This window comes from Akanthomyces muscarius, chromosome 2 (assembly GCF_028009165.1).
Source record: "Akanthomyces muscarius strain Ve6 chromosome 2, whole genome shotgun sequence".
In the NCBI taxonomy this organism is placed as follows: Eukaryota; Fungi; Ascomycota; class Sordariomycetes; order Hypocreales; family Cordycipitaceae; genus Akanthomyces; species Akanthomyces muscarius.
This window is the reverse complement of record NC_079242.1, coordinates 3,757,516-3,785,378: the sequence shown is the minus strand read 5'-3', so window position 1 is coordinate 3,785,378 and position 27,863 is coordinate 3,757,516. Positions and strand designations below refer to the sequence as shown.

General features: G+C 56.0%; 9 protein-coding genes across 9 annotated transcripts; 6 read left to right on the top strand and 3 right to left on the bottom strand.

The window, feature by feature from the left end:
• Window positions 1-5,482: 5,482 nt before the first annotated feature.
• On the top strand, window positions 5,483-6,627 carry LMH87_004375 (uncharacterized protein; the record flags this gene model as incomplete). The annotated part of the gene is made up of 6 exons (XM_056195583.1): window positions 5,483-5,587; window positions 5,714-5,724; window positions 5,772-5,850; window positions 5,906-5,935; window positions 6,426-6,492; window positions 6,548-6,627. 6 exons carry the CDS (start codon window positions 5,483-5,485, stop codon window positions 6,625-6,627), a joined length of 372 nt encoding a protein of 123 aa, XP_056049197.1.
• A 923-nt stretch (window positions 6,628-7,550) lies between these two features.
• LMH87_004374 (uncharacterized protein) lies at window positions 7,551-10,253 on the top strand (the record flags this gene model as incomplete). The annotated part of the gene is made up of 1 exon (XM_056195582.1): window positions 7,551-10,253. The coding sequence occupies one exon, from the start codon at window positions 7,551-7,553 to the stop codon at window positions 10,251-10,253; it is 2,703 nt and encodes a 900-aa protein (XP_056049196.1).
• Window positions 10,254-12,820: 2,567 nt separating this feature from the next.
• On the top strand, window positions 12,821-13,974 carry LMH87_004373 (uncharacterized protein; the record flags this gene model as incomplete). Its single annotated transcript, XM_056195581.1, has 2 exons — window positions 12,821-12,866; window positions 12,929-13,974. 2 exons carry the CDS (start codon window positions 12,821-12,823, stop codon window positions 13,972-13,974), a joined length of 1,092 nt encoding a protein of 363 aa, XP_056049195.1.
• Window positions 13,975-14,390: 416 nt separating this feature from the next.
• On the bottom strand, window positions 14,391-15,701 carry LMH87_004372 (uncharacterized protein; the record flags this gene model as incomplete). The annotated part of the gene is made up of 3 exons (XM_056195580.1): window positions 14,391-15,166; window positions 15,227-15,487; window positions 15,554-15,701. 3 exons carry the CDS (start codon window positions 15,699-15,701, stop codon window positions 14,391-14,393), a joined length of 1,185 nt encoding a protein of 394 aa, XP_056049194.1.
• A 667-nt stretch (window positions 15,702-16,368) lies between these two features.
• LMH87_004371 (uncharacterized protein) lies at window positions 16,369-18,988 on the top strand (the record flags this gene model as incomplete). Its single annotated transcript, XM_056195579.1, has 2 exons — window positions 16,369-16,440; window positions 16,493-18,988. The coding sequence occupies 2 exons, from the start codon at window positions 16,369-16,371 to the stop codon at window positions 18,986-18,988; spliced, it is 2,568 nt and encodes an 855-aa protein (XP_056049193.1).
• A 227-nt stretch (window positions 18,989-19,215) lies between these two features.
• Window positions 19,216-21,255, bottom strand: LMH87_004370 (uncharacterized protein; the record flags this gene model as incomplete). The annotated part of the gene is made up of 1 exon (XM_056195578.1): window positions 19,216-21,255. The coding sequence occupies one exon, from the start codon at window positions 21,253-21,255 to the stop codon at window positions 19,216-19,218; it is 2,040 nt and encodes a 679-aa protein (XP_056049192.1).
• A 1,311-nt stretch (window positions 21,256-22,566) lies between these two features.
• On the top strand, window positions 22,567-24,801 carry LMH87_004369 (uncharacterized protein; the record flags this gene model as incomplete). Its single annotated transcript, XM_056195577.1, has 1 exon — window positions 22,567-24,801. One exon carries the CDS (start codon window positions 22,567-22,569, stop codon window positions 24,799-24,801), a length of 2,235 nt encoding a protein of 744 aa, XP_056049191.1.
• Window positions 24,802-25,041: 240 nt separating this feature from the next.
• LMH87_004368 (uncharacterized protein) lies at window positions 25,042-26,441 on the bottom strand (the record flags this gene model as incomplete). Its single annotated transcript, XM_056195576.1, has 2 exons — window positions 25,042-26,135; window positions 26,198-26,441. The coding sequence occupies 2 exons, from the start codon at window positions 26,439-26,441 to the stop codon at window positions 25,042-25,044; spliced, it is 1,338 nt and encodes a 445-aa protein (XP_056049190.1).
• A 270-nt stretch (window positions 26,442-26,711) lies between these two features.
• LMH87_004367 (uncharacterized protein) lies at window positions 26,712-27,811 on the top strand (the record flags this gene model as incomplete). The annotated part of the gene is made up of 4 exons (XM_056195574.1): window positions 26,712-26,727; window positions 27,269-27,293; window positions 27,357-27,416; window positions 27,490-27,811. 4 exons carry the CDS (start codon window positions 26,712-26,714, stop codon window positions 27,809-27,811), a joined length of 423 nt encoding a protein of 140 aa, XP_056049189.1.
• Between the last annotated feature and the right edge of the window lie 52 nt (window positions 27,812-27,863).

The following is a 27,863-nucleotide window of genomic DNA, read 5'->3' as shown; positions in this document are numbered from 1 at the left end:
CCCAGGGAAACTCCATTCTCTCAGACACTCCCCGTTGCCCACCCTCCCTTTGCTCCGACCGCCGCCGATTCCAAACCAGGTCGCTCGCCTGTTGCAGGACTTGGTGACGCCTCTTGATGGATTGCAGACGTTGCCGTCGGAAACCCACGCTGTCGGGACCAGAGTCGTGCTGCCTGATGTCCTCTTGATTCTCGTGTCACCTTCGGCCACGGTGCACGAACCGAGGGTATACAAGATTCCCGCCCCTTTCCCGTTCTCGGGTGGCAGAGATTCTGGCTCAGCCTCTCCCGCTGCGTGTAACATGACGTGTGTCGGACTTTATCAGGCACCCGACATTACTGGGCACACAATGACTTGTAGCTGTCCCCGGCCCGGCCAACTTGCACCGGCACTGGACATCAGACCCAGGTGGCTCTTTGGCCGACATGAGCCGTAGTTGCCTTCTCAAATGCTGGCTGTGTCCCACCAGCAGCAGATGCGCAGGACCCCCAGGTCAAACCCCACCTACATGCTATCCAATCGTTACCCGACGCTGAAAAAGACGGCCGACAGTCAAGCTCCGATTGTGTCGGACGTAGCGGCGACACACAGAGGCTTGAATAGACAGCCACTTTTCGACTGCCATTCAGCAGTTGAAGAAGGGGAGGGGCAGCATAACGGCAACGTAGACTTGTGGTGCCCGTTGGAAAAAGGACCGATTGCTCGCCTTGATGGTGCTTGGGTCGCCTCCTTTGCGCTCGGCTGCTTCTGCCTGACCGCCGGATAGTAGACGCCCGAATCGCAGGAGAGGGGACGCCAGTCACAAGATAAAGAGTGTACCGGGCCGATGAATCATCTACCAGTAGTTTGCCCTTAAAAAAGCCCACCGCAATCAGCGCGTGCCAATCTCCTCAGTTGGCCCTAGTCCTGCAGGTGATTGCTGTCATCACGCAACACGTTAGCTCGCTGCCGCTCTACTCGAGCTTGTGAATCTTGCGACTAGCGCAATCGCTCATGAGCCTTGTTTCTCCAAGGTTTTCCTTTTTGCCCATGACCCTTTTTTACTTTCCTACGGCCGAGTGTTACGCTCTCTCTCGGAGCAAATCGCCCTCTCCCCTGGAACGGCGGCAACGTTCCGCACCACCAACGACAAGCAACGGGTGCGCTATAATAAGGCGAGTGGAAACCGTTACAGCGTGTCCGCGATACTCGGCGGCATGCGCTGCGGGGAATGTCTCACGTCGGGACTTGCAACGGGCGGGGGGGGGGGGGGGGGCCCAAGTCAGTGGGGATGCGAAATTTTAATGACCGCCAAACAAGTGACGACTGTAACAGACCGGTGTGTAGCTCTCTTCTGCGACTCCCGAGCCCTGGAAGCGAGGCGGGATGGGAGGGAAGAGAGAGGGGGGTGGCTTCTGGGACGAGATGCTGTCTCTGTGGACTGCCGAGTGAGTGCCGCTCTTGATAAACGACTAGGCCAATCACAACCTTGAAGCGCTGCATATTGCCGAAAACGATCTGGCGCCATGCACCACGAGCTTGGCAGCTAGCCTGTAGGGCTTGCCATGTTACGTTCTGGCTTGTGTTCCTCTTCCTTTGCCGTTGGTTGGCGACCTGGTAGCGGCTCACTGAGGGACGCGATAAAACGCTTCTACAAACTGTCGCTTGTTTCTCCACAGGACTTCGTCTGCTAGTCGTTGCCTCGTACTAATTGCTGACTGACAATGCAACCCAAGTCTTCCCAAACGTCAAAGCGAAGAGGGAGGGGCCAGAGAGGCGAGAGCTTTTGGTAAAAATCTGCGGTGTGAAAGATGCGATCCACTGGAAAGAGGAGCAAGGCGCGCGGTTAGGGTGGCTGGCTGGCTGAGTGAAGGCAGAGCCTTGTTCTATTTTCGGGTCTTTCTTGTCCAACTAGCTGCTGAAGTGTGACGCCGAGCTTCACACCTGCTGAAGTTTTCGAGACGGCGACACTGCATGTTCAGCTGCTCATGTCTGTGTACCGGATTCGGGTCGCTCGTATGTTGCGGCTTTTCTTCCCTTGCCCTTTTACGCCGCCAAATCTCGCTAGGCGAGGGCTTATGATGCGCGCGCGGACGGCGAACCGTGAGTTTGGCGTATGGTTGTCGTTTAAAATTACTCCGGAGACTAACCCTAATGTGGCCAATAAAGGATAATAGGCTATTTCCTGGAGCACACACACTCACACACAAACTCTCGTTCGGTGTGGCCCCTTTGGCGCTGAGCAAGAACGCAGCTGGCGGGGCACCCAACTCTGAGAGGCGTAGGCCAGAGAGCGGCACATCTCGCTGCCGACGTTGAGCATCTATCCGGCGTGGCTGTCAAGCAAAGCACATGCACGTCAGGAGGCGTGAATGTCTTGGAGTCGGTCGCCACCTATACAGATAGCCTTGGCCTCGAGGTTGCCGCTGCTATCAATGTCTTCTCGCCATTACTAATGCATAAACCCCAATGTGGTTCACCGTGTGATGGAGTAGATTCGAAGCCTACCCAGTACTGCAATGTCGTGCCGTACCCTGCCGCAACGCTTGCTAGTTTCGGAAAAGAAAGGCAACTCAGGGCACTTTGAGCTCTCGGTCGGCCGTCGGCATCGGTTATCCCAACCCAAAACCACATCTTGGCCCAGCCCACTTTGCACATGGACAAAAGGTCAAGTTGGATCGATGGCAACAGCTGCCCCAAGGCTGGGCTGTCCTGTTGGAAGCAAACCCCGAGATCTTTGTTGGTGGTGGCTGAGCACAAAAACCCTTGCTCTCGCTGTGGACCTATAATGAACTCCACACACACCCTCTTCAAGATCTGGGCTCTGCGCCCTTCCCCCATTCGTATTGCCGGCTCAGCGCCTCGGCGATGAATGGTTACATTATGGCGTTCGCAACTGGTAGCTCGAGCTCCAGTCCGTGATGGCCGCAAACAGACATGGCCGCTCGCACTCTCGGGTCTTGAAGCTCGGATCCAGCACGCTGCGACAAGAAAAAGATTGCAGGAATGGCTGCGGCATTGGGTATACAGTCGCTCACTTGACCGCCAGGCAGGGGAGGTTCCAGAGAAAAGGTGTCAAGCCGCGATGTGCAGTTTGCTCGGTGCTTGCCGATGGCTTTCCTCACTGTTTTATTATATGGGACACATGAATCCTGGCCAGTTCCGGGCGTGTCAACTACCGCACCCAGGTGCGTGCTGCATCGCCCGGAAACTAGGGCCTACATCTGCCGGGCCACACACCACGACGGAGTAGCAAAGTGTGATGAGTGCTAGTCCTGCTTCAGCTCCAGCTCGCCAGGGCGGGTTATTAGACGGGGCTCGGCAAATGCAGAAACAGGACTGTGATGCGAAGCGGTGGCCCTGGTCGGAGCTGGAGGAGCTGGGCGCGCCCTGGTAAAAAAAGGAAAGCGTGGCAGCCCAGATCAGTGTGTCGCATGAGACAGGGTACTGGGGGGGAAAGAGGAAGGAAAATTATCATGCGCATGCCTTTATCGTCCGGCATATGCGTCGATGATTGAGATGCCCAAGTGCCGGCGCTATTCCTCCTTTTCTCCTTTGCTAGATGCGACGAACAGGCTGATTGCGTGAGACATTTGGTTGGTGCGGAAATGCATATGCTCTGCCCAGAGCTCCCTTCTTTCTGCCATTATGCCACCGAACAACTGTTTCCATGGGTGCATGGCTTGTATAATTATTGCGGCGAGAGTAATTCTCCACTAGCGAGGCCCGATACTGCTCGCGACGGACGACAGTAAACGAGCCTGATCCAGTTCGGGCCTCGCCAGTTTTTTTTCTTTGGCAGGCAACACGACACGGGCGTGCGTGTATAATAGAGTGGCATGAGTGCACTTGAATCGGGGCGACGGTACTCCGTAGTTTGTGTCATCTGAGGCGAGGTATCTTATTGGCCAGAGCGCGCCATCAGACTTCTTTCGGCAGAGTATGGACACGGGACGGAGATGATGCCCAAACTGGAACAAACTGTATCTTCGTGACGGGGCTGCCATGCTCCCTGTCTGCCGCCGAGTGGACTTTCCAGGGCTTTCTAGGCTGGGGCTAACGAAGGCTCCGATGGCGCGCCATCCACAGAAGAACAGAAGAGGAAGCTAACAGCGGAACAAAGTATGTACCATAACACGTTTAACTGGTGAGTTGAGACTTGATTATGCAGACGAATGTAGGCTCAGCTTCTGATGAATGACCTGCACATGCACCGACGATGGGTTCATACAAGCAATTTGTGATTTCAGGCTAGAGGTCCGGTGGCACCTCCAAAGGTCCGTTGCTGGGTTGCTTGCCAGGGACTAAACTCATCAGCCCGCTCGGAAGCTAGCCAGGCTTCCGTTGATTGCGAAGAGTTGAGAGCATCCAGCCACTGATGGCTTATGGGTATGTATTACTGGGCAAAGTGTTTGGCGAGGTGACAGTGGAGGCATTACGGGTTTGTGAGTGGTGGCTGCGAGCAACAGTGGACGGCAGCCACAGTGGCATCGGTATATCTAACAGTTGGCAAGATAGTTAGATCAGAGCTTGCCTTCGTTGTACTTGCTTCCCGCAGCCTTTCCCGACCACATTTACTGCCACTGCAACACCCATCCATCTGCGGCCTTCTGGATTCTTCAGCAACGCAAAGGCTCATTATTGCTGACCCTTCCAGCGACTTACCCAAAAAAAAAATATTACCGGATGGTGGAGAGAGACAGAGAGAGCGTTGGCCCACCCCCACTCGGCCCTTGTCATCAGTGCCGGCTCGTCGACGGACCCTGTACCGGCTAACAACGAAATTAGCAGGCGGCACGTCACCCAGGCGGCCAGTTCTTCCGTAGCAGGGGAGCCTGTCCGCTAACTAGTCTCACGAAGCGCTGCTCCTCAACAGCAGGAGACAACAGGAGCCCGGGGTGGTCCAGGCACAATCCTGTTGTTCATACGTAACGCTTATCGAGCTTTCTTCCCTGCCTTCCGCTGATCCTTGGTGAGACTCGGCACCGCAAATGGTGACCGTTGAGTGACATTCAAAAGCCTTTGTTAAATCGCCAGTCAGCCATCCGCCCAGCGGTGCCACCGAGCTCACAGGCACCGATGGTGCGACGCTACTCCTCGTTCGATCCATGTGATAACCTTCAACATCATTCACCGTCACGGCAAGCCATCGCTCATATCCAGAGCTGCGTGGCCTCGGCACCGACACAGTAATGACAAGTCTACGAGCTTTGCTTCTCTAGGGCTACCCAGCTCCTGCTACGATGCGATATTGCGGCAGTAATTCTGCGTCGGTGTATCCCGCTAGTGGAATGTCGAGGCGGATGGCAGAGACGCAGCTGCTAAGTTACCAGTAGTTGAATTTCTTGCCGAAAATGCTCAGGCCAAATTCTGAGTAGCAGCTAGGGGCGATGCCCTGAACTGCTGTGGATTCAAGGCGAGACTTATTAGCAGACCATCGGCGCTAGCTTTTAGGACGTCGTTGGCGAGGCTGTCTGCGCCGCCGAGCCACTCGCCGCCACCTATGGCGAGTGACCAGAGTTGCAAGAGAACGCCAGAAGCCCTATCGAATCACGTAGTAGCACCTCTGCAAAGCCCAACCGCAACGTGCCGACCTGCTCGCTACCAGGTACTGAACCGAGAAGCTGCCCGCCTGACATCCAGCAGGAACAGCGTTATCCTCGTTGGCAGCTTAGAGCGAAGTGGACATGCTGCATAATTTGCCGCGATCGACATTCTGCCCAGTGGGCGGCAGCTGGTACATCAGTAAGCCAGTGTCAGACGTCTGGTATCTAACTAACAACTAGCTAAAGACGCTTGATGGAGAAGCTAAGCACTGCTAAATTTGCAACGAGCCTTATTGCCTGGGTTTCAAGTCCCTGCAGTATCAAAGTACGTAACGATGTAACTACCATTGGCACTAGGACTGACGCCGGTGCTGGAAAAGCGACCATTTCTCCGCCTAAGCTTCGCACCAGTATGAATCGCGGGCACTACAAGCCTGGCTCTCGGGCGGTAATTTGGAGCCCCGTGTAAGATGATTCACGTGTCTAAATGTCATGTGAAGAAGACACCATCATAACCAACCTTTTTGACATTGTCGGCTTGACATCGTGACTTTCCGTACAGAGCAGTGTTGTCTCAAACCCAAGCCCTCACGGCCCCCAGCCAAGGTGCTGTATCTTCGTACCTGCAGGGATCGCACAAGAAGGCTGGAGGCACAGACACTGCCTGTGGCTCTGCCGAATGCCCAGATCGACTGCCGATGCCTCAGACCTGGAGCGGCAAAACGCGGAGAACAACTCCAGTCGCACAAAAAAGGCTTCGGCCTGGGAGCCACAATAAGAATAAGCACACAGTATGTCTTCGGCCCACATCGAGACTGTCACCATCCATCGTCCGTTGGTGCTCTTAAAGGCTAACTCACTACTCCAATGTGGTACCGTTTATCATGACCCTATTTCCAGCCACCCTCGGGTGAGCAGCCAATAACTTCTCTCTTATTTATTCGAGCGGCCCACCGCGTAGTAGACGGTAACGCGACGGTCCATGGGGCAACATGAACGAAGTGCTAGCTAACAAGCGCTAGGGTTTGCAAAAGCTCTCATGTCTATTGCACAAGAAATAATAGCCACCTCCATTCCACCACATAGTCACGGCCTGTGTTGACTGGGCCTTCCAGAGCCGTTACTGTTGGCGCGAACTTTGATGTAGGAGGAGATTTGGCCAGTATCATCTCAGTGTCCCTCCCGAACACAATACAGTGTGGCTCGGAAGCCGTTTCAACTATTCTGAGTTTCAGTGCCACAAGCCGGCCTGTGCTTACGCCTGCCTGCCGCCATCGTGGCTTGCCGACCATCGCTTCATACCGAAGAGGCAATGGGCTGTGGCATTAGTGCTTGGTGCCAGTTCTTTTGACTCGAGCCAGCCGCACTCGCCACCCCTCCCCCTGGTCCTGGCGCGCCCGTCCACACCCTCCCAGTTCCGCCGCCGGCCACCCCCCCTCATTGATGAGGGGTGGGCGAGGGCGTGCCAAAGGTCGGCAGGCCGCTCTGAACGCTGTATAGATGGTAGGAGCTGTGTTAGTCCGGCCCCATCCAATGCTCCTACCAGAGTGCAACATGGCTCTGCATCCAGCAAATAGAAGCTTCACGTTCGTCCCGGCAATCTGGTAACGGTTTTCCTTGGCTGGTTTTGCATTGCTCGGTCGTATTTCCTCATCCTTTTGCTCAGCTGCCCCATTAATCTCTTGTTAGTCGTTTTGTCCTAAAAAAGCCTGTTCCCGTCCTCTTGCTCTTTCTTCTCGTCCAACTTGTGCCCTCCCAACACAACGACCGAATCATAGACTTCCTGGTCGGCCTTGCCAGTGTCTCGTTACAAACCAGTTCGATAAGACCTGGGACATCTTGCCTTTGACGTTCGCCTATAGCAGGTATACTGCAGGCTGACTCTGACCCAGCAAATCGGTACCAAGCTCTTTTTTATACGCACAGAGCTTTGCCGACCGCCAAGCGCCACCGGCAAGGTAGTGTATTCTACAAAGAGCATTCCTGATATAGTAGCTCTCTACACCTGCGCCAGGATCTCTCTCAATGGGCTCCCTTACAACATTGGAGTCGCGTCCACGAATGGCGCTGCCGGACACCCCACCAGAGCTTGCGAGCCCTACAGCTACTTCATTCTCTTCAAGATCGTCCCCCTCAGCAGATCACGGCTGGGCTGCCCAAACACTAGCGGCCTTGCCAATGTCAAACTATGACAAGACGACTAGCCGCGACGATGGCGACGATAGCCGGGAAAGCACACCACCAAACACGTCCAACAACTCGCAGCGCCAGCAACTACCTTCTCTTAGCAGTCTCTTCGGACCGCCGTCATCTATGCGGCCTCTGGCATCGCTTCCCAGTCGTCCTGCTCATTATCCAATGCACTCACCTCTTGATCGCCCTCACACGTTAGTTGCCGGAAGTCAAAACTCGTCCACCTACTTCCCTTCGCTGGCAGCACAACCCAGAGTCGCTTATGACGCCTCTTCGCATGGCATTGGCAGATCCTTTTCTGGCTCGAGATCCCCGGCTTTCGGAGAGTCGAAGAGCCAGACCGAAGGAGATTCGCTATGGTCCCAACAGGATGCCGGTCGACAGGAGTACATGCTGGGCACGCAAAGCACGACTCGCAGGCACCTCCCGGACTCGAGAGATGTGACGATGGAATACAAAAAAGAGCCCACGAGCTCAGATTCCCATACAGCAACTGCTTCGGAAAGCCCTGCTGCCAAGGACAGCCTCGGACCAAAGATTTGGACGGGCACACATTTTCTGCCACGCTTCGTGCGAGCTGCTGAAGTTCCCGGCGAGGGAATGTGTTACTTCTACGACGATGGAACCCATTGCAAGACGATAATCGACGGCGAGCACGTTAATGCACATTGGGGTGTCACGAAAGCGGGCAAGCCTAGAAAGAGGCTTGCCATTGCCTGTGTGACCTGCCGAGAGAAGAAAATCAAATGCGACCCCGACTACCCTCGATGTGTCCAATGCGACAAGTTTGGTAGAGTCTGCAAATTCAAAAACGCACCTAGAGGTGGACATCCTTCCTCGCCATCTGCACAGTCTGCGGAGCTTTACAGCGGGAAGACTATGTCTTCTCCGCATGGCTCTCGAGAGTCGAGGTCCCCGGTGGCCCAACCTCCTCCGCAGCAGAGCTTTGACGACGGTTACCATAAGCGTCTCAAGGTTGGGACAGACTCTTATTCGAAAACCAGCTCGCTTGCTGCCTCTGACGCGTTGGATCATTCAAAGTCCCCTCGCCCATCATATCGACGCCCATCAGACATTTCTCGCATCCCGGACGAGGCTTTGTGCCGTGCGTGGCGCACCGATGTATACACAAAGAAGCCGCAGGGTATCATTGATGTTGTGACACAGTTCTTCGTCCACGTCGACTCTACTATGCTCCTGAGGTTCTTGCCCGAGAACATCTGGAAAGCACACCTTTCAAAGTCGGACGATCGAAAGCTGCCAGAAGACTTAATGCTCCTCTACAGTGTTCTTACTATTGGGGTCGCGCTTTCCGGAGGAGCTAAGCATATTGCTTCTGAATACGCCCAAGTCGCGCATTATGCCCAGAAGAATCTCGGATTCGACTGTCTGCAGCTCGTTCAGAGCCGCATCCTCGTGGCTGCGTATTATATCTCTGTTGACCGCATTCATGATGCCAGTGAGCTGCTGTCGTCTGCCTTGGCGGTTGCCGCCAGTTTGCAGCTAAATGTGGAACTCGAAAAGTCTACTGAGGCGAACAGGACTACTTATCCCCTTGGCATGACCAGAGCCGGATATAAAGAAAGTCGGCGCCGTACGCTATGGTCGCTCTTCATGCTCGAGAGATTCAACGGCATGTTTCCTAACAGATCTGCCGTGATCAATCCGGAAGACCTCTACATCCGCCTCCCGACCGACAATGAGAGCTTTGAAAAGCAGATCGAGCGAGACGAGCCATTCTTTGACCCATACAGTCTCATGGCATCTGTCAGAGGTGGTTCACGCAATGTCCTGGCCAATCTTGTGGAGATGGCACACCTCTGGGCTGATTGCCAAAATGCACTTTATCGCATTGCCTGTCGCCCAGCGGCTGCCTCGTCCGAGTCGACCAGAATACAAACTCTTGCAAAGAAGATCAGAACTTGGTTTTCCTCTCTTCCAAATCACCTCTCTTTTTCTATGGACAACCTCAAAGACTCCCTCTACGCTGGTACTGGTGGCTCGTTCCTTTCTTTGCACCTTTTGTATCATCACGCGATGATCAAAGTCAACCGTCACCATTCCGCAGCCAGCCAGCTTGGCCCGGAGCTGCAGGGCAGCTATGGACACAACTGCGTCGGCCATGCCACTGGAAGTCTGGACCTAATGCAAATGTTTGAGGGCATGCACCACACACAGTCGTCCCTGGCTATGCTACCCCGCGTCACAGCTATGGCTGCTGTTGAGGCTGTCGATGCCCTGACGGCTAACGGCACTATGTCCAGCCTCTCAAATCAGATCAGCAGGACCAAAGACGCTCTCGCGACTGCCGAACGTCTTTCCAATATATGGGAAGACACGATAGGCTCTAGGCTGGCTATCCAAAAGCGATTGGATGAGCTGCTCTACATCCGCGAGCAAGGACCCAGACCTACAAGCCCCATTCGCGGCTACCGCGTTCTGAAGACGAGCAGTGGTAGTCGCTGGCAAATCTGTGAGCCAATAGATGCTCTTCTGCCAAAAGAAATGGATATTATATACACGACTCCTCTATAGAGTTGGTTCTTTTCAGCCTGCGCCCTTTCCTTATTTGAATTTCGCTCGCAAGCATTTCACTTTTGTCAAACTTACTTGACTTGAGCATCGGTCGGCGCTTTTGTTTTTTTTATATATCTCCCGAGTTGGGAAACTGGGTTAACGGAACCTCGATGATCTAAGCATTTTGGATGTGGCTGAGGAGGAACATTGCATGTAGCTGAAGCAGCCCTGTGTCACTGGCGACCTGAGCTTTGTCTTGATGTATATACGAGTAACATCTATAGATAAGGTGCAGCATTTCAAGAATGGGAAAAGGGACTAAAGACCTTTATTATGACATATGACAAAAAACATCTCTCTATAGCTCTACACTGCTTTCCTACCCTGCGTTGTGCGTACAAATTTGAAGACTAGGCTATGTGCGCCACCTGCCATTTAGTACCCACTCAAAAGTCGAATCAACAAGTCACCAAAGCATGAAAATAGAGCAAGGACCTGAGGTCAGACCAGATAATTTGTGAGACGCCTCTTCTCTATACGTGTCGCGTGAAACCTTGGTAAGAGGTTCCGCTTCCAACTCATTCGGACTTGTCACGCCTGCTGGCCTGTATCTGAGGACTGCTCCAGCAACGCGAGGGGGCCAACCAAGAAAGAACTGCAAGACATTTTCGGCCTTGATGAGTTGGCCGATTACATGAGAAGAGATCGGACTGCAGAATTTTTTTGGAGACTGAATGAGAGACCCAGCCATGCGCCGCTGTCTGAGGCACCGGACCGACTGCTAGTGTGGTCGCGCCGAGAGTGCGCAAGTCCATGTACAGAAGATTGATACCGGCATCAGGCCAAGCAGCCGCTACAGAGAGGGAAAATCGAATCATTGGTCTCTGCGCCTTGTACCCTTCAAGACAACGGTTGCAGTTCTTGAAGCAGTCTACTGACTGTAACCCGAGGACGACAAAACAGGAGGAGGTTGCAGCATATGGCCGTATTACGCGATGGAGCAGTCATATATGACGGAGGATCAAAACGCGAGAAAGCACATGGCGAGGCGTTTCGAGCAGTCCAGTGGCCGTGCTCAATGTTACCACTCAGACGCCGACTGTCGCGGGCAATTGCACCAGCTAGGAGGCTCCCACTCGGATGCCCATCTTTTGACCTGGTGGCTGGCACAGATTCCCCGACTCTGTGGTACGGAGATGCCGATGAAAGGCCTGCGGTCGGTCTGAGCCTTTGCCCTGACGCTGCTTCGGCTCGCACCCTGTTGTACAGTCCACACGTCACTTCTCACAAGCCCGTGCATTGCGCGAATTTCGGCTGCCGGACACAGCTGGGCATATATCTTGGCAATAATCCTTGGCATTGTTTTTTCGATAGTTGTCTTTAAAAGAAAGTATTTAGGCAGTGGATGGACGGGCACGTGCTCTGAACTTACTTGAGCTGCTGATGTACATGACTCTCGATGAAAAAAACTTGCTTAGAAATTCAGTCTGCAGTTTACCTCACAGTAGCAGCAGCCCAAACTGGTCCAGTGAGGACGTTCGACGGTGTATCCGGATCGCCTCAAGAAGCACATACTCGCCTGTGCATGTGTCGCTGGGTTGCATTTGCAGCATGATGCAAATGGAACTTGGCACAGATTCTGAAATGACTGAATCGTCATACCCTAAATGAGTATATGAACCTTGATAAATGCCAACTGAAAAGATGAAGGGGTTCTGGTTCAACTCCGACCGACCAGGGCGGAGGAGCAGTTGCAGCCACATACCCGCCTTCTTCCGGTGCTTCATATGGTTCCCGATTTCTTTTCATGATGAAAACCGCGCCGGCTAGTACAAGTGAACGGTCGAGGTAAAATGTTGGGCTCTCTGCATACAGCACCAATACCTTGGCATGACACACGGCAAAGGTTGGGCTTGTTTTCTTTCCTCGTTAATCACTTACTTTTGCCAGACGAGACATGGCGTGCCTTTCGGTACTGAAATTAAAATACACACTGATGATTGAGAATTTACTATAAAAAGAAACGGTCTTGCGTGTATAAAGTACCGAGCTTCCACTCTGCTCCTCAACCCAACACCGGTCACACATACTACAGTTCGAAGACCTTAATCTCCAAGGCGGGCGTGTGTAGCAGCTTTTTTCTCCGGGTAAGCGATCGATAAACAGTCCAGCGCAACTAGCACTGTGCTGAGGATGACCTACGATGTTTCCTGGAGAGGCCAGGAAAAACTTCCGGGTTGAATGAGCAGCACATCAGCTTATACAAGGAGGAAACAAATATTGTCAATGAATCAGCCCTGGAGCTTTCCGCTAGTCATATTAGGACTTGTGTATTCAACTTCAGTGATTTGTGTAAGTTGTAACCACTGGTGAATATCGTAGCTCGCCGTGTTTTGTGTACCCACCAGCACGTGATGGCTTCACAATCTACGATGTGAAGAAACTTGACCCCAACATCAACGTGATCGCATGAGGATTTTTATTGCGTTTTAAACTTGGGCGAGCTCAAGGGCATAAATCAAGTTCGATACTACGATGACTTGAACGCGCCCATTAATTCCCAGCCCGTTATCTCTCCGCCAAACATGGCCTTTCCTAGCCAGCCTTTGGCTCACCTGACGGGCTCAAACGGTACGATCGAAGTCTCTACCGATTTTCACTCAATATCAAATTACTAAACAAAAGCCTCACAGGCCCTATTCATGCGGTGACGTACTCTGCATCTCCCGGCACCTACATCCTCACCGGCTCCGCAGACCGCACTATTCGCCTGTACAACCCGCAGCCCAGCTCCTCCGCGCCCAGGACCGCCGCCGAGGCGTCCCTCGCCTCATCGGCCAGCCTGCCACAGGGCCGTCTCATCCAGTCCTACGAGGCGCACGGCTATGAAGTGCTGAGCCTCGCCGTAGCCGCGAGCAACCAGGCCTTTGTCTCGGGCGGCGGCGACCGCGCCGTCTTCCTCTGGGACGTGCCCACGGCGACGACGACGCGGCGCTTCGGCGGCAGCAGCAGCCACGGGCACACGTCGCGCGTCAACTGTGTGGCCTACGCGGGCGAGACCGACAACGTCGTCGTCAGCGGCGGCTTCGACACGACGGTGCGCCTGTGGGACGCGCGCAGCGGCAGCGCCAAGCCCATCCAGGTGCTCGACGAGGCGCGCGATAGCATCACCTGCCTGGCGGTGCGCGGGCCGGAGGTCGTCGCGGGCAGCGTCGACGGCCGCGTGCGCAGCTACGATGTGCGCATGGGCACCTGCACGACCGACGTGGTCGGCGGCCGCAGCGGCGTCACGAGCGTCACCCTCACGCGTGACGGCCGCGCCATGCTCGTCGGCAGTCTCGACAGCAAGCTCCGGCTCATGGACCGCGACGACGGGACCTGTCTCCGCGCGTACGCCGACGGCGGCTGGCGCAACGAAGAGCTGCGGCTGCAGTCGATGCTGGGCGCGAGGGAAAAGTACGTGCTCGTCGGCGACGAGATGACAGCAGTGGAAGAGGAGGCACGGCCGGGCGAGGGCAGGGTTTTGGCGTGGGACCTGCTGAGCGGCAGGCTCGCGGGCAAGGTGGCGGTGCCGTGGGGCCCCGAGGGCTACGAGGCGCGGAAAAGGGTCGTGGGCAGAGACGGCAAGGAAAAGGCGAGGAAGAATGTAATTAGTTGCATGGCGTGGAAGGAGGACGGCTGGGGAGACCAGTTTTGCGTGGGAGGCACTTCAGGCATTGTTACTGTGTTTGCCGCATGATCATGACATCCCCTTTGCAATTATAGAGCCGTATTTATCTGTTGTCAATCACAATTGGATCGTAATCTATGCTGAGTCGAAAAATAAATGTACAATGTGTGTGTATAAAAGTGGCAAGGCTCTAGCTGCAAAACGCCACCCACTGGCCGTGGCTCTCCGAAGCCATTTCTATATGTTACAGTCGCCAGTCTCCAATAGCAATGCGCCTCCAACACCGGCCGAAAACAAAGATCCAGATTATATGCGTTTGTGTTTCCCCCGTCCTCCAGTTTCTCTGCGCGCCCCGCAGCAGTTTACGTGCTTGGCCTTAAATCGAGTGGAATTACCAATAAATGAGCCATCCATCATTCACATAAACGTTGTTTCATGGGAGATGCGGCCCATAGGACGTCGTTGCCACGGCATTGGTGTGGTATCTAGTCCATGTGGGCGTACTTGAACCAGTTTGGTCGGCAATCTTCGCGGTGAAGGAATGGCTCTCCGTCCGTCAAGCGACCCGTCACGCATCCCTTGCACTTGGGTGAGTTGGGGCAGTTGAAAAAGGGAATATGCTGGTATCCAATATCGCGGAACCAGTGAATCTTGCTCTTGTCCTCAAAGAGGCCAACCGCAATGCTGTGAACGGGAGCGTCACCCCAGCGTTCGTAGAAGAAGCCACCAGCCTTGTCTAGGTGGTTGAAGTAGTCGTCGTACACCTGGCTGCGCCAAAACTCCATGTCGGCCACTTCGAAATTGGTCCAGAAGTGGCAAGTCGAGAAGCCCTGGGCATTGAGATTGTGCTCGGGTCGGCGCTCGCTATCCGTCACCCACTTGACGGCATTGTTTTCCTTGAGGTATGTGGGATGGTCGGCGAGGAACTTGGCGGTTTCGGGCCAAAGTGTGGGGAGCGTATTCGGGTCGTCGTAGAGAGTAATCGTGAAGCCGTACGTCTTGTTGTTGTCGTGCATGTAGCGGAAAACGTCGTAGTCGACATCGCAGAAGAAGTGGACTTTGGGCTCGACGCGCCAGTAGTAGCGGACATCCTTGAGAGCAGGATGCTTGTAGAACATGCCGCTGTTCCAGCGACACATTTGGTGGTACGACATCATTCGAGCATACTGTACGCCGTTCTTCTCGAGGACAGAAGCAGAGGCGTCAAACATGTCCATGTCGATCCATGAAGGGACGGCCCAGTGCTCGTCGGGGATGACCTCTACCGCCAGCTGTTAGCATCACTCTTGCTTGGGTGTGGAAATCTCCTATTCTGGCCTACCATAGTTGCACTTGGCTTTGGTCGCTGCGCTTGTCTTTTTGATAAATTCGTCCGAAAAGGGCTCGTCGTTGAAAAAGGTCCAAGGGTAGTTGAACTTGTGATTCCACGTTCGCTCGAGGTCGTTCATGGAAGCTACCATGTCGTCCACTTCCGAGTTTCGTACAAGAGCTAGCAGGGTCGCCGGTATGCGGTCGGTATCTTTGGCATCGGGTGCGTACTTGGAAGAAGCGCGCACGAGGATGCCCTCTGGCTCGCCTGTAGCTGATAAGGGGTTAGCAAGGCTGTCTGGCCATGCCTTTTGCGCCGCGGGAAATGGAGGCTCCTTACGATCCAGGTTGGGGTCTCGCTCAAAGTTGGCATATCTTCCGGCAGGCCCGAAAATCGATGCGGTGGGTTTGAACAGTTGGTATAGGAAGAAACACCAGAGCACAACGGCCAGGAGGCCGAGCGTCCTAACGGGACGCGCGATCGCCATGGTGGCGGATGCTACAGGATGGCGCGTTCGAAGACTCGGACAGTTAAGCAGGGCGTTTCAGCTCGACATGGATTGGGTCGCGTAACGGTAGAGGCGCCAGGCAAGATGCGTCGGCGACGGCCAGGGGGTAGATGGTAGTGTTGAGGCTATTCGCCGACAGAAATTCGAAAGTCCATCGAGCAAAAATAAAGACGGGGGCGAGACAGAGGCTAGGGACAGAGATAATAGGGGCGATTCAGTGGTCAAATGCACTGTAACAGGAGAGGGGAGGGGCAGCAGTTAGCGTGGTGGGGCGCGTCACGATCTGGCCGGAACCTCGTGTAAATGTCGACGATGCTGAGATGGGGTCAGTCTGCGCGACATTGTGAACTAAATTCGAGAAAAGTCGTATCACAAAACTTGGAGTCTCTCAGGGCAGTGAACAGTCCTAAGATGTTGTATCAATCGCTATATTGGCATGATATGCGCGGGCTAGAAGACAGTCGTAGATCAGCTCAACGGTTCTAGGGGACCGGGCTAGTAAACACACGCTGTATCCGCGGCGTGCCAGGCAATGTTAGGCAATACCGCGCCCCGCCAAACCGCTTTACGCGTTACCTCCACGTCAAACGTCACCACGCTCTGCAAACAGTAAACTACCGACGCCCAAAATGCGGTTGGTCGCGTCATGGCGTTCGCTGCAGAGATAGAGGGCCTCACAGGCGACCTCATCGAGGCACTGACCCAAACGAAAGCCTCTGTACGATTCTTTGCGCCGTCCTCCCAGACACGATTGACTAACCAGCTGCCAGTCCGACAAGAGCTTTCTTCGGACTCGCGATGCTGCTCTTCGGGCCTTCAAGGGAAACAAATTCCTCCGCACTAATCGTTTCGAGGTAGAAAATTCTCTAAATGGGCTTCAAGAGAAGTTCCGCGTCAACAACAGGGATGCCCTCGCCGATGAACTCAAGGCGCGCCTTGACCAGCTGCCATACGCTCCCTTCAAATGGTACCCGGAGACTCTGCAGCTATTACTAGAGCTGTCAGACCGGCCTACACACAACACCAAGCTGCAAGATATTTCGCGCATTTGCGCAGACGACGATGAGGGACCCAGACTGCAATGGGAAGATATCGCCCGTGAGGACGGCTGGGCGCAAGACTCGGACATTTGGGACTCGATCAACTACAGCGACGGATCCGGAGACGAGATCTTCGAAGGAGGCCCTGGGGAAGAGTCCGATGAGAGCTCCCACTTTGGTGGCGATGCTCCTCCCGGCAGAACAGCCCAAGATCTCATCATCAACCCACAAGACAACGATGCTCTAAAAGCGGTAATGAAGCAGCAGCAATGGAAACAGGAAGAACCGACACGAGATCCTTCTGGTACAGTTCGAAAGATTGGCCTTTCGGAAACACAGGCTCTCGGTGAAGTTCTGTTCATGCTTCAAGGCCTATCGACCACATTGTTCGACGCCGATGGCGCGCCCGATCCTGCATTTCAGATATCCAACATAGCATGGCAGACACACAAATCTTTGCTCACGACATTTTCAGAAGCTGGCGGATATATACAGATTCTACGAGGTTTTGCCGCTCAGCACGAAAGAGAGCCGCAGCTACAAGCTCTGCAAGACTGCGTGACGGAGCGCGTGCGTGTTCTGGACAGGCACCTCGTGCATATCCAAGAGCGACTTGCCAGTCCTTCTGACCAAGTCGTCGTCAGTCTGATAGCCGCCCGGGAGGAGCTCACACCCGTGCTGGAACCGCTCTTCAAGCTGTCTGGCGTTATTCTCAAGGTGCAGCAGAACCCGACGTCGGACAACTTTCGATACCTGGAGCTGCTATTTGACGAGTCGAGCATGGCGCAGCTGACGGGGAATCAGCAGTTGTACGAGTTTCTGGCGCGCATCTTTCTCGAGTGCTTCACCGTCTACCTGCGCGAGATACGCAGCTGGGTCGAGGAGGGCAGGCTGCTGCCTAGCGACGAGGCCTTCTTCATCTACCACGGCGCCAGAGGTGTGCCGCTCGGCAGCCTCTGGCAGCACCGGTTCAAGCTACGCCGGACCGAAGATGGACAGCTCCTCGCACCTAGGTTTGTGCATCCTGCAGCTGACAAGATCTACACCACGGGCAAGAGCATCGTCATCCTGCGCCGCCTCGGCAGTCTCAAGGTCGAAGACAGCCTGCGCAGCGGTGGCGACCAGACGCAGGTTCTCACCTACGAGTCCATATGCCCGCCTGGGTTCGAGTCGGCGCCGTTTCCGGACCTCTTCAACATGGCCCTCGGGCAGTGGATCGACCGCAAGTATACGGCCGTGTCGGCGGTCCTCCGGACGACCATCTTTGACGACGCCGGCTTCGAGGCCTCCCTGCGCGCGCTCCACAGCGTCTACCTCATGTCCGACGGCGCGGCTGCATCGTCGTTTTGCGAGCGTCTCTTTGCCAAGCTCGACGCCAAAGACGCCACCTGGCAGAACCGCCGCGCACTCACAACATCCGCGCAGGAAGCCTTTGCAGGCGCCGTCGACGCCAGCCAGCTGTCTATGCATGTCGACGCCGGCGACGGCAGGCACGTGTCGGCCACGGAAGCGCGCAGCTCTGTGAGGGCCTCACTTCCGCTCATACAGGTCGTGTACCGCCCGGCATGGCCCGTTCAAATGATTCTCGACACACAGAGCACCGCACGCTACCAGACCGTCTTCACCTTTTCTCTACAGGTGAAGCGTGCCGCGCATGCCCTGCACGCGGCGAAGCTCCGCGACGACCTGCGCTCCGAAGATGCGGTCAACGACGCCGAGATGGAAGCGCGGGGGCTATTCTACGCCGCGCGCAGCAGCCTCGTGTGGTTTGTCGACACGCTGCAGACCTACCTCTCGACAGTTGTGCTGATCCCTCAGACAGCGCGCATGCAGCGTGAGCTCCGCGCGGCCCCGGACGTAGACGGCATGATGGCCGCGCACGCCCGCTGCGCCAAGCACATGACGGACCAAATGTGCCTAGGGGTCAAGCTGGCGCCTTTGCATGACGCGATTCTTGAGGTGCTGGATCTGGGCATCCAGCTCGAGGATGCGCGGATACAGAACGCTGCAGCAGGAGTGGACCGCGATGGTGACGAGGGCATGAGTGGCAGCGGCAGCGTCGGGTACATTATTGTGCTACGGCAGATCAAGGCAGAATTCACGCGGTTGCTGCGATATATATGTGGTGCGCTGCGGAGTGTGGCAAGGGCCATCAGCGGCGAGGATGCGACACGCTGGGATGTGCTCGCCGACATGTTGCAGCCGGGTCATGGCGAGGAAATGTAACAACAGGCCATTCACCTAGTTGACGATTACGAACATAGACAGAGCCAAATGAAGAAAAAAATGGCGAAACTACACAGTCTCAGCAGATGCTGCTATTGTGGGCAGCGACTGTGTCGTATACTTGATCGTCCTAATTCATCATGCGTTCATTGCTGTAAATACTTCTAAATGCGTGAAAGGAACGCGTTTCTAATTCGCCCAAATGCTCTTATATATATATAGATCTTTTATTTAGATGGCCCGGCAGCCATGTCCTTCCACTCGCCGTCCTTGCTCCAGACGCCCGCCTTTGTGTAATCACCCGCATTGCTCCCAACCATGAAGCCGAAGCGAAAGTACTCTGGCAGGCCGAGACTCGAGTTGCGCGTCCAGGTGTACTCTTGCGCGGGCGTGTGCGTGTCGTCAAAGTACGAGCGGTAGCGCTCCACGTCATTCACGAGGATGCTGATGCCGTCGTACTCGTCCAGGGGCGGGAGGTCCCATTTGAAGGTAATGGTGGACTGGGCGCCGGCCGTGCCGTTGGACCAGTCAATGGCCGGGGCGCGGATGCTGGGGAGCACGGTGCCGAGCTGGGCGTCGCCCTGCAGCGCGCCGTCGGTCTCGAGGAAGGACCCGAAGCCCCAGCGGGCGATGCCGTTGATGAAGAGCCCGACGAGCAGGCCCTGGTAGAGCAGCGAGGGCCGCGTCTGCATGCTCGTGCCCGGCAGCAGCAGCAGCGCGAGCACGTAGTGGTGGATGCGCAGGTTCAGGCCTGGCAGGATGAGGGAGAGGATGATGCCGGCGACGAAGATGGCGTAGACCTTGATGTACTTGTTGAAGCGCGCCTCTTGGCGGAAGCACCACGCCTGGAAGACGATGATGAAGAAGAGGGCGATGACGATGATGGCGAGGGCGGCGCGGGCGCCGGGCTGCTGCGCGAGGTCGTGCCCGTTGAGGCGCTGGATGGGGATGAAGTCGAGCGTGTAGTTGTCGAGGGCGCCGACCCAGCACGCGCCGAGCCAGAGCACAATCTTTTCGACCTGCGCGGTGAGACCCTTGAGGGTGCGGCGCACGCCCATCTTGTCGTAGATGACCCAGCCGGTGAACATGGCGGGCACAAACTTGCCGAGAATGTTGGAGAAGAGCGCGGCGACGGTCGTGTAGGACGGCATGTCGGTGGCCATGCCCACGGTCCAAAAGGCGCCGACAAACGTGGGGAAGAAGAAGGCGGCGGGCGAGGCGGTAAACAGGCCCAGCACGGCCGTGAAGACGACGGACAGCGCGAGGATGGAGAAGCGCGCGTCGGTGGCGTGACAGTCGACCTTGACGAACTGAAAGGCCTGCGGAAAGTACGAGTCAAAGGATACGCTGGTGATGCCGTTGCGGTCCGTAGACACAAAGTCCTGCTGCCGGCCCACGAGCTTGACGACGCCGCAGCCGCCGTCCGTGTTTGAGATGATGCCCGCGTGCACCGCCGCGCCGCATATGTACGAGTCGCCGCGGTACGTCGCCGACTCCGGGTCGAGATCCGTCGTCGGCCCGCCCACAATCAGCGGGCGGTAGATGACCTCCTGGTCGCCGACGGCGCGCGGGTTCAGCACGCGGTAGCTCGCGCAGTTGCCCGGGCAGCGAAAGGGCAGCGCGCTGCCGTTGAAGGGCCGGCAGTCGTTGCCGTCGAGCCCGCAGAGGTTGCTGCGGGAAAAGTAGGCGGCGCCGCAGCCGATGGGCTTCGGGCGGCCCCAGCCCGCAATCTCGCCGGCCAGCGTCTCCTGGCGCTTGATGAGCGCAAAGGCCACGATCCAGATCGCCAGGTAGAGGAAGAGCAGCCAGGCGCGGCGCCGGCGGCCGGGCAGCAGGCGGTCCATGAGGCGCAGCGGGAATTCCTGCACCGAGGGGAGGAGGGGACGGATGCGGTACGGCTGGGCGTTGGGCGGCCCGCGCGTCCAGCGCGCAATGGCGCGGCCGGTGCGCTCGATGGGAAACGGCACCCATTTCGGCCACTTGCGGCCGTGGTTGCGCTGCGATGAGGCATCGTTGCCGCTCTGCTGCTGCTGGTCCTGGATGAAGCGTGGGGGAGGTGTGTCCGGGTCGTCGGTGGTGTGGTAGAGAGCGGATGTGACGCTGGACGAGCCGTCCTCGCGCGTGGCGGTGGTGGATGTCGCGAGGTTCTTGTTGGTTGCGTCGTCGTTGTCGTTGTCGTAGTCGGGGCGCCCGCGCCCGCTGGCGTCGTGGTCGTGGTCGTGGGTGGCCATTAGCGGTCTGTTTTCGTCGTCTTGCTCATCGTTCATGATGCGGCCATGGCGGTTGTGGTGAGCGAAGCGATGTCAGCAACGATATAACGGGGGAGAATAGCAAGGGAGTCGAATGCAACAATGGTGGAAAGAAGAAAATACGAGCAGTCCATCGTAATAATCAGGCCCAGATGGCGAGGGCTGCAACGAGCTCGTCTTGGCTTGGGCTCGGCCGAGCGCCGTGTGGGGAGAGGGCTTCGTCTGGTTGGCTGCATCTACACTGGTAGGCTCGGCCAGCGGGGCTCGTCTCCTGGGCGTCCGCGTCAGCTCAGCCTCGTTTGATACCACGTACCAGGAATCTGTATTGATGATTATCTCCGACAACTCTTGCTCCGATGATTCAGATACTCTGCTCGACCGACTCTCCCGATATTTTCTTCATCATCACGAACCGTTCGCTTGACTCATCTTCACCACCCCGAGGTCTTACAGTTGTTAGGATCCTTAGACATGGCGCCATTCACGTTTCTAATTATGGCGTCTCCCTGAGACACCGCTTGCGGCCTAGACCAGGGCAGCAGCGCGCGGACACACCCAATACACGATCTTTGCTTTTCTCTGCTGATTCCGGTACATCGTGTCTCTGGCCGTAATCTCTTTTCATTGAGTGGATCAGTGCAAGCAACCAGACGGCATAAAACAAAAGAGCTCCTGCTGTCTCTGCAACATGTCTCGGTATATGCATTTGTCTTTCTACTAATCTGTACTGCCTGTCAATACTCTGTTCTCAGAAACCTGAACCTCGCGTCTCCTACTTGGCCGCTCACAGTGACGGCGTTGAGCGCGGAGGCTCTGCGCCGGTAATTAGCTCTGCGCCACAACTCAATCATGACCTGACCCGTAACCACGACCCCGTCAAACATGTCAATCTTCGTCCCATGTGCGCTCCGCGGCCGCAAAATATCGCCAATCTTTATATCGGCAAGCCGAGACTGTGTCGTGGGCCTAGCGGAACATCCATCGAGACGCTGCAAAATGCCTCTGTTGCGAATGGCGGCCACTGCTCAGCCGCGAGCCAAATTTTGCCAGGAAACATTGGCAAAAATGAACGATCGTGTGCAAACAGATCTAGCTTTCTTGAGCAATGAATAATATCATGTTGATATGTAAAAAGCGGATGCTGGCAAGTCTGCCTTGCAAGTGTGCGCTAACTGTTATAAGCCAGGTCACCCAAAACCCTGCCACGATCATCTACCGTCAGCAGGGCACACCAGCAACATTTCGGAAGCAGAAAGAGTCATCCTCATGATCCGCAGCCCATCTTAGCCTTTTCCATCTCCGTCGCTCGTGCAGCTTCCCGCAATCACGATGCAGGAGTCCCAGCCCATACCAGAGCAGCCACCACCATACTCGTCATACACTAGTGGACCCGACTCATATGAGTATGAGCCCATCGAAGCCGGCCAGATTAGGTTGCTTTCCCTCCTTGCAGCCGATTCCTTCAACGAGCAATTAATATGCGAGATTACGTGCTACCCCATCTCCGGGCCGGACCGCCCAGCATACACGGCGGTCTCCTATGTCTGGGGTGCCCAAATCAGCAGTCACGAAGTCTACTGCGACGGTAAGCTTGTTGTGATTGGGCTCAACCTCGATTCAGCTCTCCGCCACCTGCGGCGCCGCGACCGATCCGTCATTCTGTGGGTAGACGCGCTGTGCATCGATCAGAGCAATGTCGCGGAGAGAAATCACCAGGTCAGTCTCATGCGCAGCATTTTCCGCTCCGCCGAGGAGACTATCGTGCACCTGGGCGACTTGGGCGGCAACGTTTCGCTTTCAGCCTGGAACTTTCTGGAGCGCCATAGCTCGTGGGCGCTTAACGACGACGGGGAGAGGGACAGTTCACGCCCCGCGATGCTCGAGAGGTCGACCGAGTTCCGCGGGGATCTTCACGACGTCTGCCACGATGTGCTGTGCCGGGACTGGTTCACGCGTGTTTGGGTCTTCCAGGAAGCCGTCGTCTCCAAGACCGTCTCGATCCAGTGTGGTCACCGCCGCATCCCATGGGACGACTTTGTCAAGGCAACGGTGCTGCAGGCCCGCAAGCACGACCTCTACGGCGAGAGCCTTCGACAGCAGTACCTGTTTGAGTCGGTGAGCCGGATATGGGAGGCCCGCGTGGCCTTCCAGGTGTTGCACCACCAGGAGCACAACCTTCCAAATTGGTACGGGCAGCTTACCCTGGGCGAGAAGAAGAGCACAAGCACGGATATTCTCGACATGATGGTGCGCGCGCGAGGACTCGAGGCTACAGATCCTCGCGACAAAATCTTTGCCCTGCTAGGCCTCAGCAGCGGCTTCGATTGGGTGGGCCTCGGCACCATCGACTACGGCAAAAGCGTGGCGGTAGTCTACACGGCCTTTGCGCGGGATATCATGATGACGAGGAACGATTACACGGCCCTCAGCTACCTCGGTCACAAACCATCACGTGGGGAAAAGCCGTGGATAGCATCACGAGTAGCCAACATCTGGTCGCACCAACATCCCGACTCCGGAGAATCCATCAAGAGGACGAGCGGGCCGCACAGTGTACCGTCGTGGGTCGCCAACTGGACGCAGACGCACTTGAGGGACCATGAGCCTCGGGCCATCATTGAAGTTGTGGCGGCGGCGACAACGATGGCGACGCAGAGCCTAGAGCTAACAGGGGTGCAGCGCAGTGCAGATCTACGTGGTGAGAGGATAACAGCTTTCCGGAGTTGGCTGCCGGCTGATGTGCTCGCCGTGCACGGCCGGGTGCTCGGGGTGGTGGGCCGCACCGTGAAGCCGGCCTACCTGCAGGGCAAAGACGAGATGCATTTCGACGAGCTGCGGAAGCGGTGGCTCAAGTCCAAATACAGCCGTCAGTATCCCTTAGAGGCGTACATCCTGGCAAGATGGGAGATACTTCTCAATGCTCGCGTAGGATACTTCAGCCATCCTCCCAGCGCCTCTCAGGTTGACCCTGGTTCTCCTTCGCGCCGGCGCGCCCGCCACCTGGACATGTCCGTGAGCGGGCTGCTAGACCGCCCCCCCGGCGCTCATCGACGCGGCAGGCGCCTCCGAAGATCAAGGAAGCTCAAGGCGTTTGTGGATCTGCAGACATGCCCGCCGAAACCAGGGTCGATCGAGGAGCACCTCGTCGCGCGCGGGCGCAAGACGGTCGAGTGGTCGGACACGTCGTGGCCCGTCGAGTCCATTGTCCGCGACCGGAGCTCCATCATCGACGCGCGGCTGATTGGTCTTTTTGCGAAAGAAGATGCCGCGGACACCAAGGCGCGATGTGTTCTCCTCCCCGAGACGGCGGAGCCCGGCGACGTTGTGGTGTACTTTCCCGGTGCCAAGGTTCCCTTCCTCCTTCGCTCGTGTGTGGACGACGGAAAGGCAAAACAGCTCTACGAATCAAAAGACTACTGGAAAGAACTCGCTGCAGGGAAATTGCCGCATTTGAATGGGTCGGAGCGCTTTATTTGGGGCCATTTACTGGGAGAGTGCTGGATCAACGAGTTTGACAAGCTTGCTTGTGAGGAAACGAAAGACGGCCTATTTATGATTATATGAACAGAACTTTATTGGAGCCTGCCTTGTAGATAAGACAAAGCACATTGTAGAAGATAAATACATGCATGATTTACTGACCAATTCATATACATTTGGAACACTATAATTTAGATCATGAGCCACTGGTAATTACTGGTGACTAAGAGGGCTTTCCGATAGAGTTGATCCTCAAATTTATTGAATAATGTACAAAATTAGCAATACCAAATTTTCACCAAAACTCCACCATCCATGCTGCATTTATGCTTCCGTTTTGGCCAGCGTAGCCTCGACATCGACCCATGTCGTCTTGTTAATCTTTTCCTGGCCGTGCTCGCTCTTGAAGTGATACCCCCTCGCCCTTGGCCTCTCGCCCGTCCCCTCCGGAAACTCCACCGCGTACAGCGCCACGAACCGCTCCGCCGCCGCGGCAAACGTGCCGTCCCGCAGCGCCGCGCGGACGCCCTCGAAGAAGGCGTCCATCGCGTGGTGGTTGTGGACCTGCAGAAGGCTCCAGCCCAGCATCTCCTTTGCGTTGAGCAGATGCCGCAGGTAGGCGCGGTGGTGCGTCGTGCAGGTGTAGCACTGGCAGCCCGCGCTGAGCGGCTGCAGAGCGGCCGCGTGCTCCTCGGACCACATGTCGACGCCCAGGGGCTGCGGGGTGTCGGCGGAGGACGGAGGAGGAAAGGTAAAGGTAAAGGCGACGCCAGAGTCGGAGACGGCGTTGATGAATGGCAAGACGCAGACGTCTATACCGAGCGCGATTTGCTTCAGCACTTGCTGCGGCGTCTTCGGGGGATCCAGGGACAAACGCGGCAGTTCGCGAAGCGGCTCGTAGTTTGGTATAATGTCTGCCAGGAGCTGTGTGTCGTATATGGCCAGACCAGAGAGCGACCCGCGCACATCCTCCGCGAGGTGCTGGAGGTACGCCCACTGCAGCGGGTATTCCACGGCCAGGACCGGCGCAAACACTGCGCTCGGCCTCGCGCCGCCGTCCGTCGGCTCCGTGGCCGTCAGGAACTGGCCCACCCACTCCTCCGTCCTGTCGACCATGCGGACCAGCTTCTTGGACGGCGGCGTGGCGCTGATGTGCAGGAGGTCGGCGAGGGGCACGACAATGTCCGGCCGGAGCAGCGCGGCGGCCTCGACGTACTCTGGGATGCTGAGGCTGCGGAAGCCGGTCGAGGTGAAGAGCGTGACCGACTTGGCCGTGTTGCCCGTGGGCGTGGTGACGGTCTGGCTGCGCCGGGCGGCGAGAATGGTGGTGCTATCTAGGGGCAGACCCGTGAAGCTGTGCAGCCTGTTTTCCCGCGTCACGGGTGTCTTGTACAGCGGAGGCTGCTTCTTTTCAATGACTGCGTTGCGCCGCGTTAGCTATGGGCTTGGCCGACTGATGGGCAGAGCGGATGGAACTTGCAGTCTTCCAGAGCCATGTATACAGGTCCCGGCGAGACATATTTCGTCATATTGTCCGGGGTCAGATGCGGCACGGCGCCGCGGCTGGCGACGGACGTGTAGTTGGGCGTGTCAAAGGCGGCGCGCCCAGGCAGGGCGAGACGGCCAAGGCGGGCGGCGGTGCCCTCGACGGCGGCCGAGGTGAACAGTGTGCGTGCGGCAGCCATTTCTACGCCCTCCATTCGGCTGCCATCTGCAGAGGTCATTGTTGGTGGTGCTTGGACTGAAATGGGTGACGGGAGAAGGGATTTCACCTTGAATTTTCTCTGTGCAGAGACAACCTTTAGGGGCGCCGCCTAACAGTGGGTGGGGCGCCGCCTTTGTGCGCTGTCCCAAGGAAACTAGATGAAGTGAATACAATTATATAAAAATTCTAAATATTACGATAATGAGTTGGAAGAAACTAAGCCACCAAAGCATAAATCAAGTTAAAGTTTAATAGTAGCATAGTATCCTGACAAGACGGCACTGCCATAATGTCGGTATATAACAGTGAGTTGACCGCGAACCACCAACTCTCCAACTCTCATCACCTTCTACATTTCCAAATCTTCTTTTTCTTGTCTGACTCACTTTGCCCCATTTGTGTTGAAGTTGTCTGACGACAACTATACGCACTCGTCAAAAACCCTAACTGCCCAATACCGTCGAGTCATTGCTCGGCCTATGCACCCGACCGATTTCGTGTATCCTTGATGCATGCATTAAAAAACGGCTGCAGGCCTGCCCAACGACCTTGACAAAGGCGAGAAATGTGTCACGACATGTGATGCGTTTCAGCCTCATGCCTGTTTATTGAAACTTGAAAATTTCGCCAACTGTCGCTAGCCAGTACACGGTAAGGCGATTGCGGCCCCGGCCACTCAGCCCGACAACGCGCTGTAGTTTGTGGCCGCCTTTCTTTCTTTTGCGTGGCAGGGAGACACTTCGACAGCAAAGAAGTCGCCTAATTGGAGAGAATTCTGGTGCTGTTGGCTCAACTCACAGGAATACCACCACGAAGAATTTTCATGGTCGAGTTGCACAGCATCAGGCCCTAGTTCCAAGGCAGAGTATAAGTACACGACGGATGGACTATCTTGAGACGATGGAAGAACTCGGAGCAAGCTGACGAAAAGAAGTACCATCGCACCTGATATCACTTGTACAAATCTACCTCTTCACGAAGCAAAGACACAAAAGTAGAACCAAGTCTCTATTCTCATGCAGCCTAACATATAACCTGCAAACCACCCCTGCTAAAACCTGTGTTAGCATCTCCCAAAGCGACAACATCATGTCAGAGCACACTCGTATGGCGGCGCTCAGCGCCGAGATCGCGAAGATACAGCAAGACCTGGAGCAATGGCGACGCCACGAGCGAGACACGGCCGCGCAGCTCGACAGGGCTCTGACCAGGCTGCAACAGTACACCAGGCGCGGCCAGTTTCCAGACCCTATCGTGTCGGCGGCGGTCAACAACCACTCGGTCGCGCTCAATCACATGCGGAGCAGAATCGCGGGCCTGCAGAGCAGAAAGACGGCGGCGGAGCGGGAGCATATGAACCTGTCCCTCGGGTCAAGAAATCAGGCGTGACTAGCAGGAGTCAGTCCAGTGAAAAGGGAGAGGCAGAAAAAAATGATAGACG